The 14,437-nt window shown below is 54.7% G+C and overlaps 5 protein-coding genes across 5 annotated transcripts; 1 reads left to right on the top strand and 4 right to left on the bottom strand.

The window, feature by feature from the left end:
• Positions 1-1,026: 1,026 nt before the first annotated feature.
• PG998_000110 (cyclin domain-containing protein) lies at positions 1,027-2,105 on the bottom strand (the record flags this gene model as incomplete). The annotated part of the gene is made up of 2 exons (XM_066866928.1): positions 1,027-1,686; positions 1,860-2,105. 2 exons carry the CDS (start codon positions 2,103-2,105, stop codon positions 1,027-1,029), a joined length of 906 nt encoding a protein of 301 aa, XP_066735343.1.
• Positions 2,106-4,684: 2,579 nt separating this feature from the next.
• PG998_000109 (Benzoylformate decarboxylase) lies at positions 4,685-6,640 on the bottom strand (the record flags this gene model as incomplete). Its single annotated transcript, XM_066866927.1, has 3 exons — positions 4,685-4,946; positions 5,029-6,362; positions 6,476-6,640. 3 exons carry the CDS (start codon positions 6,638-6,640, stop codon positions 4,685-4,687), a joined length of 1,761 nt encoding a protein of 586 aa, XP_066735342.1.
• A 1,641-nt stretch (positions 6,641-8,281) lies between these two features.
• On the bottom strand, positions 8,282-10,875 carry PG998_000108 (uncharacterized protein; the record flags this gene model as incomplete). The annotated part of the gene is made up of 6 exons (XM_066866926.1): positions 8,282-8,802; positions 8,876-9,079; positions 9,133-9,165; positions 9,218-9,400; positions 9,459-9,708; positions 9,763-10,875. The coding sequence occupies 6 exons, from the start codon at positions 10,873-10,875 to the stop codon at positions 8,282-8,284; spliced, it is 2,304 nt and encodes a 767-aa protein (XP_066735341.1).
• Positions 10,876-11,686: 811 nt separating this feature from the next.
• On the top strand, positions 11,687-13,759 carry PG998_000107 (uncharacterized protein; the record flags this gene model as incomplete). The annotated part of the gene is made up of 4 exons (XM_066866925.1): positions 11,687-11,772; positions 11,825-11,941; positions 11,998-13,067; positions 13,143-13,759. 4 exons carry the CDS (start codon positions 11,687-11,689, stop codon positions 13,757-13,759), a joined length of 1,890 nt encoding a protein of 629 aa, XP_066735340.1.
• A 248-nt stretch (positions 13,760-14,007) lies between these two features.
• PG998_000106 (uncharacterized protein) lies at positions 14,008-14,410 on the bottom strand (the record flags this gene model as incomplete). The annotated part of the gene is made up of 2 exons (XM_066866924.1): positions 14,008-14,232; positions 14,279-14,410. The coding sequence occupies 2 exons, from the start codon at positions 14,408-14,410 to the stop codon at positions 14,008-14,010; spliced, it is 357 nt and encodes a 118-aa protein (XP_066735339.1).
• Between the last annotated feature and the right edge of the window lie 27 nt (positions 14,411-14,437).

Here is a 14,437-nt window from a genome sequence, read left to right as displayed (position 1 = left end):
ACTTTAACTCGCCTGTGTTGTACACGCCAACATACCATTGGAGACATCACTACACCATTCCGAGAAAGCATCCCTCTTCTAAACACAGCGAGATGACAGACAAGATCACAAATTTCGTCAGAGCGAGGCTGGCATCACTGTACACTCAATCAAGTCAGGATCACTACAGACCTAGTGAAGCATGGCGCGGTCGACCTGTTAAATCCATCATGACCCCCAGGTGTCATAGTCGTGTGGATGTATGTGCTTCTGCCCTCCTCTCCACATCAGTGAGTGTGCCCAGATCTCCGCGTGACCATGATCTCATAAATGACCGAGGACGGGAAACATGAAAAAGGAATCGTTGGGAAACTACCGGAAAATATGTGTGTGAACGGGTATCATGTGTACGCGAAGGAAAAAAAGACCGAAATGGAACGCATTTCCGCCCTGCCCCCATGCCCTCCTTCAATATATTTCGTCTCATTATCCATTTCACCAGCCGTAGTCTTGCCATATGCGTATCCATCTCTCATTCCATATGTTGCCTCCTGCTCTCAATACCTCGCTCTCGCAGCTTTTGACACTCGGAAAATGTGGTCCACCTGCTGGTTGCTACCATCCATGCAAAACCTTGATGATAACATGTATCCATCTCCTGCGTCCCGGATGGCGGAGAAACGACAAATCCGTCCATATTGATCGATAACATGCTTGGGTCTCATCCATCCATACGACATGATAATAGAAAAAAACCGAACAATGACGCTAGATCCTCCCAATGCTCGTTGCGCAAATGAAAATGCCGCTATAACCCCCCCAGTGATCCTTCTGATATTGTATCTGTTCCTGATATCATAATCGCCTTTCCCGCCGGAATATGCGGGTAGCCCCCATGGTGTTGTCCCTGATATGTGGTCGAGTTGCTGATTTTGACAGCAGACCGGGACGGGGAAATTGCCCAGACGTAATCCGTCCGAACCGTTATGTTCGACGTACTGCCGTTCGTCGACATATGCTGCGTCGCCATAAAGTACCCCTTCACTCTCACGCTGCCGTACTATCAACCGGCACCTCCCTCCTCCGATGCTCCAGCTTCAGCACCGGCACGCGGCCAATCTCGGCCATACCGCCTCCGAGGCGCGCCGTTCCGTAACCGTCACTCATAGCCTGCCCGTCGCGAAGAGCCTGCCAATGCCGTCTGAGTGTCTCCTCGCCCACGACGAGCTCGAAGCCCGCGAGGAAGCAGAAGCTGATCTCGAGGCGCGCCAGCTCGACCTCGCTGACGCCGCCGACGCGCGCCACCTTGGCGTGCGGGTACGACAGGTCCTCGAGGGCCTTCATGGCGACGCGCAGGCCCGCCAGCAGCAGGCGGTGGCAGTTGCGGCGCGTGACGGGGATGGCGCGCTCCTCGACGGCCAGCCGGAAGATGTAGAGCGACGTCGCGAGGTAGACGGCCGTGCTCATGGGGCAGAAGCGGTGCATCCGCAGCAGGTAGTCCTCGATGCTGATGGGCGGCGGCGCCTTGCTGTAGAACTTGCGCGTGATGGCGCTGTGCTGCAGGTTGAGGGGCTGCGAGTTGGCGCCGATGACGACGTAGGGGCTCGGGCGTCGCGGGCGGCGGCGGCGGGGACGTGGGCGTGCGGCGCAGCTTGACGCCATCGATGGGCGCTTGGTAGAAGGGTTTTGAGGTGGCGGCGGCGGCGGCTGCTTGTTGTTGCTGCTGTTGTTTCTCTTGCGCCTGGGCTTGCTGGTGCAGGCGCTGCAGGCTCCTCTCCGAGTGCACGCGCACGATGTCGGCCTTTTCTTGGGCGAAGCCGCGCATGTGGGGGGATCGTGGGGCTCGTCGGGGGCGGCGTCGGGGGGATGTCGCCCGTCACGCGCACGAGGGCCTCGATGCCGCCCGAGAGCAGCTTGAGGGCGGCGATGGGCGTGAGCTTGAAGAGGTCTTTGGACGACGGGCTGGGGCTGGCATGGTGCAGCGGCGGCGGTGTGCACGCTTGACCAAGGAGCTGGGGGTCGGCGGCAGGTATCGGCGGCGGCGGTGGCGATGTGGGTGTCGTCTGTTTGGGGGAGTCTTCGGATGGGCCTGGAGCTTCGCCTCCGGGGGCATGGTCGTCGGACATGGCGCCTGCAAGAGGCGCTGCCGTTATCGGTGGGAGCTGGTATTCAACCACCTACCTGTTACCGGCAGATGGAGCTTGTTTTTATTCGGAGCAAATCGGTTGGTTGTTGCAATCGACTCGTAGGTTTTTTCCCATTTGCCAAATTCGACCGCACATAAATCGTTTCGTTCTTTCGGTCGAGTTAAGTCTAACGGTCGAGAGGCGAAGAAAAAAAATCTCGAAGTTGGCGCGGGACCCTAGGGTAAAGTGGGTGGATCTCGGGTTTCGTCGTCGTTGTCGAAGTGGCTACCGTACAGTCGACTGAGGCCTAGATTGTTGTTGCGCGTCGAGCCTCATATCAAAACCATGTAGAGCAAAGCGCATGATTTCCTCTTCCTTTTCTTTCCCCCGCGGCACGTTCGTCGCACAGGCTGCGCAAACACACGGGATACTAGACGAGGAGAGCGAGAGGAATAGAATAACGGGAGTGCATGCAGCGTGGGGAAAGCCAGCAAACTTGAAGAACAAGGCGGGGAGAATGATTGCGCCTGAAATACGTGTCGTGCTGCTAGTAGTGGTATGCGCGCGCCGTGTCTCGTATCACGGGAGGGAGCGATCAGAAGCGCAATCTCTCGTTGGCGTGTCGTTGGAGGCGCTGTCTCTACTTCCTTGCCCCCAGGGGTTGGTGCGGGTTGCAGGTCGCAGGTTGCAGGGTGCAGTGCAGGTGGTGCGAATGTGGGATGTTCACCATGCGTGGGCGTGGGTAGAGCTCGGCGGGTCGGGCTGCTGCTCTGCATTCATCGCCTCCAAAGTGAGGGGTAGGATACGAAGGACAAGACCGGGTGCCAGACAAGACGGAGTCCAGTCATGGTCCAATTTCCGCCTGTTAGATAATAGAACAGAAACAAATCGATCGAGAGAAAGGGAAAAGGGGCAATAATTCAGGTAGCTATTGGGGCAGTATATGTATCGTATCGGGCTGCCTGCATGGCCTCTCTCTTATCGTGCCATTATTTATGGCGCTCCGGGGCTAGAATGCTGGGGAGACTTGGAGATGGGGGGATGCGTGCGCGCGTGCAGCAGTTAGCAGGCACCTGGAAAAACACATGGCCAATGCCCGCTGGATAATCGTGAGGCGGCACAAGCGTCCCGGGCGCCTTTTCTTGGGTCGTTTTTATTTCGGATCGCCCAGATCAGGTACTTGCCTGGGATCGAGAGCGTCTGCCCCGCCGTCCGACTAGTCTTCTAGAGTGTCGGAGTGTCTAGACTCGCCCTCGGCTACTCGGTCACCTACGGCCTTATTTAGGAGCTGCGGTTGCTAAGGGAAATGGATGCCTTGCCGCCTGCCGCTTAATGCACCCCTGTCTGGCCGGTTGTTCAAGTACCGGGGAAAAGGCACAACGGGGCGAGGCGAGGGGCATCAGAAACGTTCGAGCCTCTTTCGATCTGTCGATGCAAAATCTCCAGATGGCGGGCGGATCTGGTCTCCCCCAGATGGTCAATAAATGCCACATTGGAGAGAGATGGGAAAAAAGAAACTCCAATATCCCCCACAATCTCGGGGTTCCTGGCCGACAGCCTTCACTTTTTCAGGGTCCCTCGCCCCCTGGCGAAGTCAATAAAGGACAAGGGCCTGCAGATTTGAAGGCCTCGTGACTCGAACTAATATCCACATCGAAGCCCAATTCGGCATCTGACAGCCCAGGGCTCGTTCTTCTTGGCTGCACTAGAGTACATGTAAGGGTCTGAGGAGTGGTGGGGGTGGTTCTGATAGCGGTGGAGGGAAACACAGCATATCAATCGCAGTGACCCAGCACCTCCTGAATCTTTGAATGGCAAGATTGATAGAGCAAAAATTAATTGCCCTGCAACATTTTGTGATGTTGCCATACCATGCTCATCAGGGTTGGTGATGTTCGGTTCAGTTTGACAGATTTGAGCAAAAAGAAAGAGAAAAAAGAAACGCAGGAGGTTCTGCACTAGCCGCGAATCGAACGCGGGGCCCATCGATGGCAACGATGGATTTTACCACTAAACCACTAGTGCCTTATACGTTTCAGTTTTTCACATCAACATACAAACTATTAGCATATATAATCAAGGACTTATTTTCCATTTCTAAGATTTTTATTATAAGTTAATCATTTGGTAACTCAAGTAGATTGCAATAGCTAATTTGCGTGGTCAATTCACCAAACAGCAACGGGGATGGAGAGCCTGGTTCTATTGGAAATGGCATTCGATTGGGCATGGCACGTATTATGAACGTCAATCATCTGTCCTCGGGTTCAGTGTACTTGAAGCGCGATGTTCGCCTGCACATTCATCCAGTATCCCTTCGTGAACTTGCAACTGGCACATAGAGCATCTTTGAGGTGATTAAAGTAGGAATACTAATCATTCCTAAAATTGCACACTTGCATCGAAGCTAGCAAGTAAACACTAGCCTCGTCATGCCGCCTCCAACCCCACGAAACCACACCCTCCCAGCGCAGCCACGTCCAATCTAGAACCACAATATATGAGCCCAGTACCTAGATTAGCATGCTTCCCTTCTTCCTCCACAACCAAAACATACCACGCTCCCATCTAAACACCGCTCAGCACCCCGAGAGGACCTTGCAGTCCAGCACGGCGCTCTGCCCGCCCTTGACGACCTCGATCGCCCGCGCCAGCACCTCTTTGAGCTCGTCCGCCTTCTCGACCTTGGCCGCGAACAGCTCGCCGCCCGCCGCCGCCTTGGCGATGCCCGAGAGAAGTCCGGCACGGGGTCGAACGAGATGTTGATCTCCTCGTTGGATGCCTTGGAGCCCAGGCCCTCGGGGTGCACCAGCACCAAGGACCTGCGGGGCGCGTTCCAGCCTATCACCAAGCAGTCAGTTTTTTCTTCTTTCTTCCGCGAGTAGTCGTCATCACTGTACGAGGGAAGGGAAAGCAAGCGCACCTTTGTTGTTCAGCACAATGGTCAAGACGGGGATGTTGTACCGCCGCGAGATCCAGTACACGCTCCCCCGGCACGCTGAACAGGAACGTCCCGTCGCCCACGATCTGGACCACGAACTGGCCCTTGCCATGCCCGCCAGCCAGCACGTCGCTCGCCAGCTTGATGCCCAGCGCGCCGCCGCCGGACCAGCCCAAGCCTCCACCGCCGCAGTTGAGCCACGACCCGGGCCGGTCGGGCTGCAGGTTCTCGTGGACGAAGCCGGTGTTGGTGACGGCCTCGATGGCCCAGAGCGTATCGGCGGGCGCCAGCGACTTCAGCGTGCGACACAGATGTCCCGTGCCGAAGGCGCCGTCCGCCGTCGGCTGCGCCCGCGCCGCGATATCCTCGAGCCGCTGCTTGTGCGAGGCGACCAGCGCATCCCAGGCTTTGGAGAAGGTGTCGCTGCTGATCTGTTCGTGGTGGGCCGTCTTCAGGTGCGCCGTCACCTGCTCCACCGACGTCAGAGCGTCGGCGCGGTACCGGTGCTGCGCGGGGATGTAGAAGAGCGGCATCATCTGCTTGAGGGGGTCGACGTCGATGTGGAAGACCTGGGCGTCGGCGGCGGGCTTGCACTGCGTCGGGATCCAGGGGACGTCGCAGTCGACGACGAGGATGACGTCGGCCTCGCGGATCTCGGTGTCGATGCCGTAGCGCAGGCCGAGCCAGGCCGGGTGGGTCGAGGGGAAGCACATGTCGCTGCCGCCCGTGTCGAGCACCTTCAGACCCTTGACGGTGTTGGCCAGCTCCACGAGCGCGGGCGGGACCTCGTGGTTGCGGCCGGAGTAGCCCGTGATGAGGAGGGGCTTCTTGGCCTGGGCCAGGGCCTCGGCGATCTTGGCGACGGCGCGCTGCGGGAGGCCGCCGAGCTCGACGCGGTCCCAGACGTCCTGCTCGAGGTGGTAGGGCTCGATGTCCTCCTCCATGACCTCGCGGGCGCCGATGAGATAGACGGGGCCCTGGGGGTCGCTGGTGGCGAACTGGAGGGCGCGGTTGACCATCTGCTTGATGTTGCGGCCCGTCTTGACTTCGGCGGCGTAGCGGCAGTACTGGCCGAGGATCTGCTTTTGGTCGGGCACGTCCTGGATCCAGTGGATGTACTCGGTGCGCGAGCCGCGCATCTCGCCCTCGAGCGTGAACGGGCTCATGCCCGCGAACACCAGCACCGGCGCCCGCCCAGTGCTGGCGTTGTGCACCGCCGCCCCCAGGCCCTGCGTGCCTACGTCCACGTGCACGATGACCACCTGCGGCTTGCCGGTGAGACGCGCGTAGCCGTCCGCCATGGACATGGCCACCATCTATTACGCCGCGGCGACACACGGCCAGAGGTTAGTCTCACTACTCGCATGCAGGGATGGGTGGGTACGCGGGCACAGGTTGGTTGTGAGTGCTACACAGGGGCGTCATTTACCTCATTGGGGCATGTGATGATCCGAGGGAACTGGCCCTTCTTCTCGTTTTGCCCCTTTACCATGGCCTCGATGATACTAGGATGGTCAGACCCCAGGTTGACGAAGCAATGCGTGACGCCGGCCTCCCATATTGCCTCGAAAAACGCAAATGACGCCGTATACATATTGTCGGGGTTGGGAAGCAGAAGTGTACTGGTGACTATTTATAGGTTTGGCGTTTTACGATATGATGTTTAGGTGCGGTCCCAAGACGCTGTAGCTCCGGTTTGATAGGGAAAGACGGGTAGATGGGTGATAGAGTTAAAGACGCACAAAGTAGGAGCAGGAGTATGTATAGGGGATGGAGGGTCTGTCAAACCGAGGGGCCCGAAGAGGGGAGGACCTGCATGGCCAAAGGGAGGGACCGACCCATAGCCGAGCCCGGCATTGTTTATCCCAGGTCTGGCCGCAGCAGTGCAGCAGCAAGCAGCAGCAGTAGCGATAAGCTCCCGCAGAGTTATTCCGGGGCGTTGTATGGCTCAAGTTGCAGTGGTCATCCAAGATAGGGCGACGGCTGTGACCAATGCCAGCCAGCAACTACCCCGCGGTTCGGGACTGGTAGTGCGCAAGCTGTCTTGGCCGGCCCACCCTTCGCGCCCTTACCAGCTTGCCTCGCGCTCGCGGCCGCGATGTCGCTGCCAGAACAATGCGCTGATAGGACGGCGGGCTGGGGGCTGCGACTTGCCTGTGCAGTAGCGCATCTGCGCCCTGTCACCCAAACCTGGCGCGGATGAGTGATTGTGACTGCGAGGGTGGATATGATTGGCATTGGTGAGGAGTAGCACAGCAACGAGCAACAAACTGACCTCCTGCTGGGAACGTGGGGTAGTTCGTCCTACCCCAATATTTTGGCGGGGTAAAACTACGCCGACAGCTTCCACCGCTACATACATAGCAGTCAGCGCTGGATCACGGGTGTTCCTTCAAGCGGGGTTTGCGGTCGGGTAGCGGACCGGCTAGAGGGACGGGGTTTGACGTTGTTTTGTTTTTGTTATATGGTGCGCCCAGTCCAATTGCTTGACGCGGCAGCAAGCCTCATATTCAGGTGCCGTAGCAGAACATTGCTCAATCCTCCGATTCGGCCTGCAAAGTAACCAGACCATATCAATTTATTTATTAGCCAATTGTTTCTGGCAGTACTTTTGCCGTTCTAGGAGCTGGCGCAAACCCCCTTTAGACTTTGGGTTGATGCATCGTGTGCCACCAGCTCCCGGCTTTTAGGGTCATCCAGATGACCGATAAATATCTTGGCAAATCACAGCTTCATCTCTGTGCAATTAATAACCTGTCATGTGCATAAGACTCGGCTCTGCGCAAATCGGTCATTTACGTAAGTAATTACATGACATTTCACGATGCGCTTAGGATCGGCTTCACTGAGGAAGAGCATGGAGACTGCAGCAGCAGCGGAATTTATAGCGGCCTCCGCACTACCAGTCGCTAGCCACCACCATACACTGGCACCAGTACCATAACCAGCCACGAATGCCTGCTAGCTTGCACCCAATGCCATAGACGACAATCTATCATGGCACATCACCCTTATCACGATCATTCATAAGGAATACTGATTTTCTACTGAAAGACAAGTAATAAACTCTATATTGAAAGGTTGGCGGGAAAAGAAAAGTAAGCCCCCCTGATAGGTCAACGAGAGCCTACGTAAACAATAACCTATCCATTGCAGCCTTGTTGAGTTGAATGGGAAAAGGGAAAAGGAAACGAAATCCCCGTCATTATTTCTCAGTCATTGGTCGCAGAAGAGCCTATTTCTTCAGAACATCATCGGGCTCTTTATCAACCGAGTCCTTGTCGTAGCCATCATTGCGCCAACTGCGAGCTTTTGCACGCTCGGCCTCGTTTCGAGCATTGATGCTGTTTAGATAACGCCTGAACTCCTCGTTCAGACTCATGACCTCTTCGAAATGATGGACCTCGACAATGATGCGTTCCGGGTCGTAATCCTCCATGTTCTTAGCCTCGTACTCGGCCAAGGCAATGGCCGTCTGGAGCGCATTGCGGATTTGCCGCCCGTTCCAGTCAATCTCCAGCACCTTGGGCCCCTTGAGGAACCTCTTGGCTCCGTTGCTGATGGTGATGGATCCTTTGCGCTCTTTGGTCAGCTTGTTCAGTAGGTTGTCCCACATGATGCCGCGTCGGCTGGCATCGAATCGCTGGAACCCGATGATGGCGTGGATGCGGGAGATGAAGGCGTCGTCAATGTGCCCGACTCTGTTGGTGGTTAGGAAGAGCAGCCCCCCAAAGTATTCCATCTTCCTCAAGAACGCTAAAAGAGAGTAGAAAGTCAAACACATTAGTTTCTGAAATCATGAAGCTGCGGAGATAGATAAGGTAATCACCTGAGACCACGCCGTTCCTAGACATATCTTTATGCTCACGGCGCTCGAGGAATATGTCGCATTCGTCGATCAAGATGACAGCCCGCCACTTGTCCGCATATGAGAACCACATAGTCAATGCGGCCTCGACAGAATCCTCTTTGCTACCGAGATCAGACATCGTCAAGTTGATCAGGGGTCGCCTCTTTCGCATTGCGATCGATTCTGTGTTAAATGTTAGTTTGAAGCCTTCAGTCTTGGGCTAAGAGGTCTCATACCAACCGTGTACGTCTTCCCAACCCCAGGCGGTCCTGTAGAAACTAATAAGGTCAAACGTTTTTGCCCGGATCGGGAAAGACATACCGTGAAGTAGTATAATCACACCTTCGCCTTTATTCTCGATGTAGTCAGCTGACCAAGATTGCTTCGAGTTTACTTGATGTTCAGTGAGAGCATTGATGATACTGAGCTTCTGGGGATCAAGGATTGCCTCCGGTAGATCGCTCTCTGGTCTCAGGTCGCATACACTGTCCAAGTGAATAGATGCTGTATGACAGAAAGATTAACACAAATAATATATTTCAAGTCGGTATCCGCCACCTACCCCATTTTTGTGATGGAAGAAGAAACCCTTCAAACTGGGGAATGCAGATAAACAAATGATCTTGAGATAGCATGCTGCGATCATCTTTCTTTACATTCAGCCACAACTTCTGGGGAACTCTCGGCGGGGTCGCAGGTTTCTTCGTATCATCTGGCGGCTCTTCTTGGGGGTCGAAAAACCAATCATCGTCTGATACACCTGAAGGTGGACGTTCACTGTCATTGACGCTGACAACTATTTGACCCTCGTACTAGGTTAGGTGTTAGAAGGCAAGGCTGTTTAATTTAAATGGTCAGCAGCTTACCACTTGTCTCGTGTCGTTCAGTAGTTGCCCGCTGTAGTTGGCGTATTTGTAGCCGTCCCACATCGTGTCGCGGAAGAGCGCTCCTCGGTCCTTGAACTTTTGCGCTCTTTTGCCGCCGTCGAGAATATCATGATGCTCTCGTGGAAATACGGCAAGGCTTGTGACTTTCTGTTCGCCATCGAAAAACGGAATTTCGGTGGTCTTCGTCGAAGGCCTGACTCTCTGACCATCGCCCGAAAAATCCAGAAGCCAGACCTCGATCTCCCATCTCCTGGGGTTGTCCACTGTTGCTGGAATCTCCTTCGCTCCCTCAATGACGCAACCAATCCAACAGTTATCGTTTTTGTCATAGGCGATGGACCCAGGGCGCATAAGATACCAAATATCCTTCCAAGCGACCGCAGGGGTCTCCTGGTCCAATAGCCTTTGTGCTGGTACGATAGAACTACTGAAGGTAGGTCGGAGGTATTGCAACAGCACATCCAAATGCTCGCATTTGACGGGATCATGATCAGGACTGGAAGAATCCTGCAGCCGGGAGTGTAAATCAGTGAGCTCCTTCCAGTAGTGGAACACAGCCCCATATGGCTCGCGGATGACAATTTTGTCGCCATCCAAGTTCTGGTTCGGGTAATAGTCGATGGTTTCGCGGAGTAAACCAGCCACATGGGAGGAAAGGATTCTGATGCGTGAGCCATCTATACTATGTATAGCTTTGCCTTCGAGAAACTTGTGTGTCTTCTGGGATTGTTTGCTATCTTCTGTTGCATCGGATTTATAGAGGAATAGCGTAGTGACGACTTCGATAACAGTTGTCGCATCTTTATTGCCTTGGAGCGCTCCATGGACGACCAGATCATCAAATGGCTCGTTTTGGGAGGCATAAGAGGGACTCGCCCCATTCAAGAGGCATTCCATGGTGTAACGAACAGTAGAGGACTTCTCGTGCGGCTCGGAGTCTGGAACTGTGGTCTTTGTAACTTCGTCGCTCAAGGGCATCGAGCTATCGTTTAGCTCGGAGTCGGGAAGTGTAGTCTGCGTAACACCATCGTTCAAGGGAATCGAGCCATCGGACGAGGGCATCGAGCCAGTGGAACTGTTGTCAGAAGCCATCTTTCACAAGATATCGCACTCAAGGCTGTACTTCTGGTGTTTGACTGGCAGTGAAGCTAAAGCATACAGAATACGGTACTTCCCGATGACCAAGGATTGCTTTGGTTCTCGACGAGGAGGGGAATTGATTTAAGGAGCCATCGGGATTAGCCTGGTATGAAAGATTCATACCGGCTAATGGACCGGTCAGTACCTTTATGTATTAATGTCGAGCTCTCTACGTGTATCACGTTGGCGTCGGAGGTCGCGACCCAGGGGCCCAGTACTCCCGAGTGGGGAGAGATGATAGCGACGTAACATCCTCGGACATAGTTGCTTGCCAGCGTTACGTAAATGCAAAGATAGAACAGTGAGGCGAGCAGAGTTGGAGTTGTAGATTGCCGCCATCAGTTTGCCGCTTCTGATACTGAAAAAGGTTGCAACCAATACACGCCTGATCGTCAAATTAATATATTAACAAACCTATCAGCGTCTCGCGATATCAATACCCGTACTATCTAAAAATGAGGTGACACAGCATCTGCAGCCCCCTTTACAGAATACAATATTTTGCGAGCTGATAACGAAGCACGTCAGGCTACAGCCTGCTTCTCTTCCCGGCAGTCGTGTTGCCTAGGCTGCCCACTGGCCTCTGTCGGCTGTTCTTTCTTTGACCAAAAGTCGAAGAAGACCACGGTTGCTGCTTAATCAAATGAATCAACCATTGTTTCAAATCTAGTAAGCCGGCAGATCCAGAACTATTGAAATGATCCTCCTACTTGAGTAGGCTCTGATATTTCCCACACATTCTACCCAACAAGCTTCCGCTACAATGTCAGCAAATGCAGTGAAGCTAGCCCTTGGAATGGTGCGCCAGTATGCGAAAGAGGACACGAAAGGAGAACAAGGCACACTCAAGTAAGTAGCTTATCGCTAGGCGTCGTCTGAAACCTGCTGATCAGAATACTAGACGAGCACTTACTGCTAAGGTGAAACAAGATGCTCAGAAAGAACGTCTGGGCACACAGTTGTTCGGCCAGAGCGCCCAAGAAGCCTGGGACACATATGAGGGCATGGCAAATTGCCAGTATGTTCGTACTAATGACGATATAAGAGAAATCATGATATAGCTGATCAATACAGAGAAACTAATGCATTCCTCGAGATCACTGACCTGGATGAGGTTTGCAACAGCCTGCAGCAAGATTGGGACAAGGTCGTCAAGCTAATACCAGAAGAAGAGCGACAAGACATGCCGACCAAGCCCAGCATCAGGTCCCTGATTGGCATGTTCGATGCAGCGAGACAGAAGCTTGAAGACAAACAGCGAACCAAGTCCGGCAAAGTGCGTGGGTGGTTTCGGGATGTGGCCCGCACCGTGCACCGACACGAATACCTGCTCAAGCTTCTTCCGGATGGAGACAAGTATACTTCTGTCCTTGTCGGGGCTTTCACCGCCCTGATCCAAGTCTCTGTCACGTATGAGCAAACGGCCGACCAGATATCCGATAGTCTGGAGCAGATATCCGACCAAGCTTACCATCTGCAAAACGCCCTACAGACCGCGCCTGGCGAGCCCTACGTCAAGCAGCAGGTCGCTAAGTTCTACTGCCATATGTTCAGATTCTTGGCTTTCATCCTCACGGAGTGGCTATCAAGCTCGTGGAAGCGGTTATCTAGCAGCCTGGGGGATACCATCCTCGGTGCCTGTAATGATGCGATGGTCAAGATGGGCCGATGCAGGAAAAACGCCAAAGAACACCTATGCAGCATGGGGGTATCTCAGATATTTAAGCTTGGGGCATACGTTGAAGCGGGACTCGTCGGCGGCATGGTGGACCGGCAGAGACTGAACGATTCGACAAATAATAGCCAAAGAGCCATCGTACTCAACAAGACTACCGGGTTGCAGCCCATAGACCCCAATGTCGATCTCCCGAGGTCTCTTGCTGACACCCAAGAGAGGATTGAATCACTGGAACTGTCTTCGACGGATGAAACAAACCGAGAAGACCGTGACTATGATGATGGTCTTTTGGATAAACCTAGGATACTACAGGCGCTCCAGAGCCTGGGGAAATACGTCAAACACAAAGACATATCGGAATTGCTTCCCCAAGCACAGGATTTGTTGGTATCTGACATTGCGCGGTCTGACATACTCCGGATGATCAATTCAACAGAGTCGTCGGGCATATGGCTCGAAGACCAATGTAAGTATTGGACAGCTGAATCATCAAATCTGGGAACCTCCTGAACTGACATACCGACTATTACCCAAATCGCAGCCGATAGTGACGAACCTTCGTCAAGCACACTGGCCTGCACCTACATCCTCGCGGCGCTACGCCAAATGCACATACCCACCGTGGCGCACTTCGTCGCGTATCAGCGCCGCAAGACGGGCCAGCGAATCAACCGCGAGCAAGAGTTGCTCGCGCTCTGCTGCTCCCTGGTCTACCAGCTCGCCGAAGCCCTGCCTGAACACGTGTACTTCCCCAAGGACTTGCGTGCCCACGTGGAAGCCTTACAGCACTGCGCCGAGCGCGAGGCCGTGACAAACATCGGCGCCGCGGTCGACCTGATCGAGGATCTGGTCAACATGACCCCGCCGCTGCTCTTCTGCCTCGTGGATGGCATACAGCTGCTCGAGGGGGACGCGAACTCGTCGCAGATGAATCGGGTCCTGCGGCGTTTCGTGGCGGCCCTGTGCTCGCCCATCAAGCGCGGAAGGTCGCTGGGGAAGGATGAAGCACCCGGGATCTTTAAGGTGCTCGTCTCGACCAACGGGCACTGCGATCTGCTCCAGAAGGGCGTCAATGCAGATTTACTGCAATATCGGAACATCAACGAGGACGATATGGATGATCCTTTAGATATCCAGAAGAAGGACTTTGTCGCTTAAGATAATACAGGGAGTGCAGCCCCTGGGTGCCACCTAAAGCAATAATGGTTTGAGATTAATGCGATTCCCGGGCTCAGCTCACGAACGCTGTAGCTCTTCCGCAAGGACTTCATCAATACTCTAGAATTGAACCTAACTCGATATATACATGTAGCTTTTTCTCTTCCTTTTCGTGAATTCTTCCCGCCGCAGTCGTGACAGATGAGCAGATTTAATCGCTTCCCAATGACGCCGCGGGTGCCGTCCAATCACGAAAACACTTGCGAACGAAGGAACTCGTACGCCTCGCCAACCGCCTGCTTCGCTGCCTTGTCGTTCCCATAAGACCGGTACATGTCGAAGAGATGCACCGCCCCGTCCAGGATGCGGATCTCGGATCTGACCCCCTGCCGCCTCAAGGCCTCGTGGGTTCGCAGGGCCTGCTGCCACGGGACCAAGTCGTCCTTGGTGCCGTGGACGATGAATGGGGGGTTCTATACGCCCCCTCCGGATCTGCGCCAGTGGGCTGACGGCCCGTACCAGCTCCGGACTCGGGTCGGGCAGCGCGTCGGTCGGGTCCGCGGCCGTACCCGCCTCTTCGCCGTGGTCTTCGTGGCCTCGGCGACTCAGCCCGTGGAGGAGCACGCGCAGATACCGCCCCGTCCAGTTCATGTGCAGCGCGATGCGCGAGCGGGGATC

This window comes from Apiospora kogelbergensis (genome assembly GCF_038363985.1).
Source record: "Apiospora kogelbergensis strain CBS 113332 chromosome Unknown utg000001l_segment0_segment0, whole genome shotgun sequence".
Lineage (NCBI taxonomy): Eukaryota > Fungi > Ascomycota > Sordariomycetes > Amphisphaeriales > Apiosporaceae > Apiospora > Apiospora kogelbergensis.
This window is presented reverse-complemented; position numbering and strand designations above follow the sequence as displayed.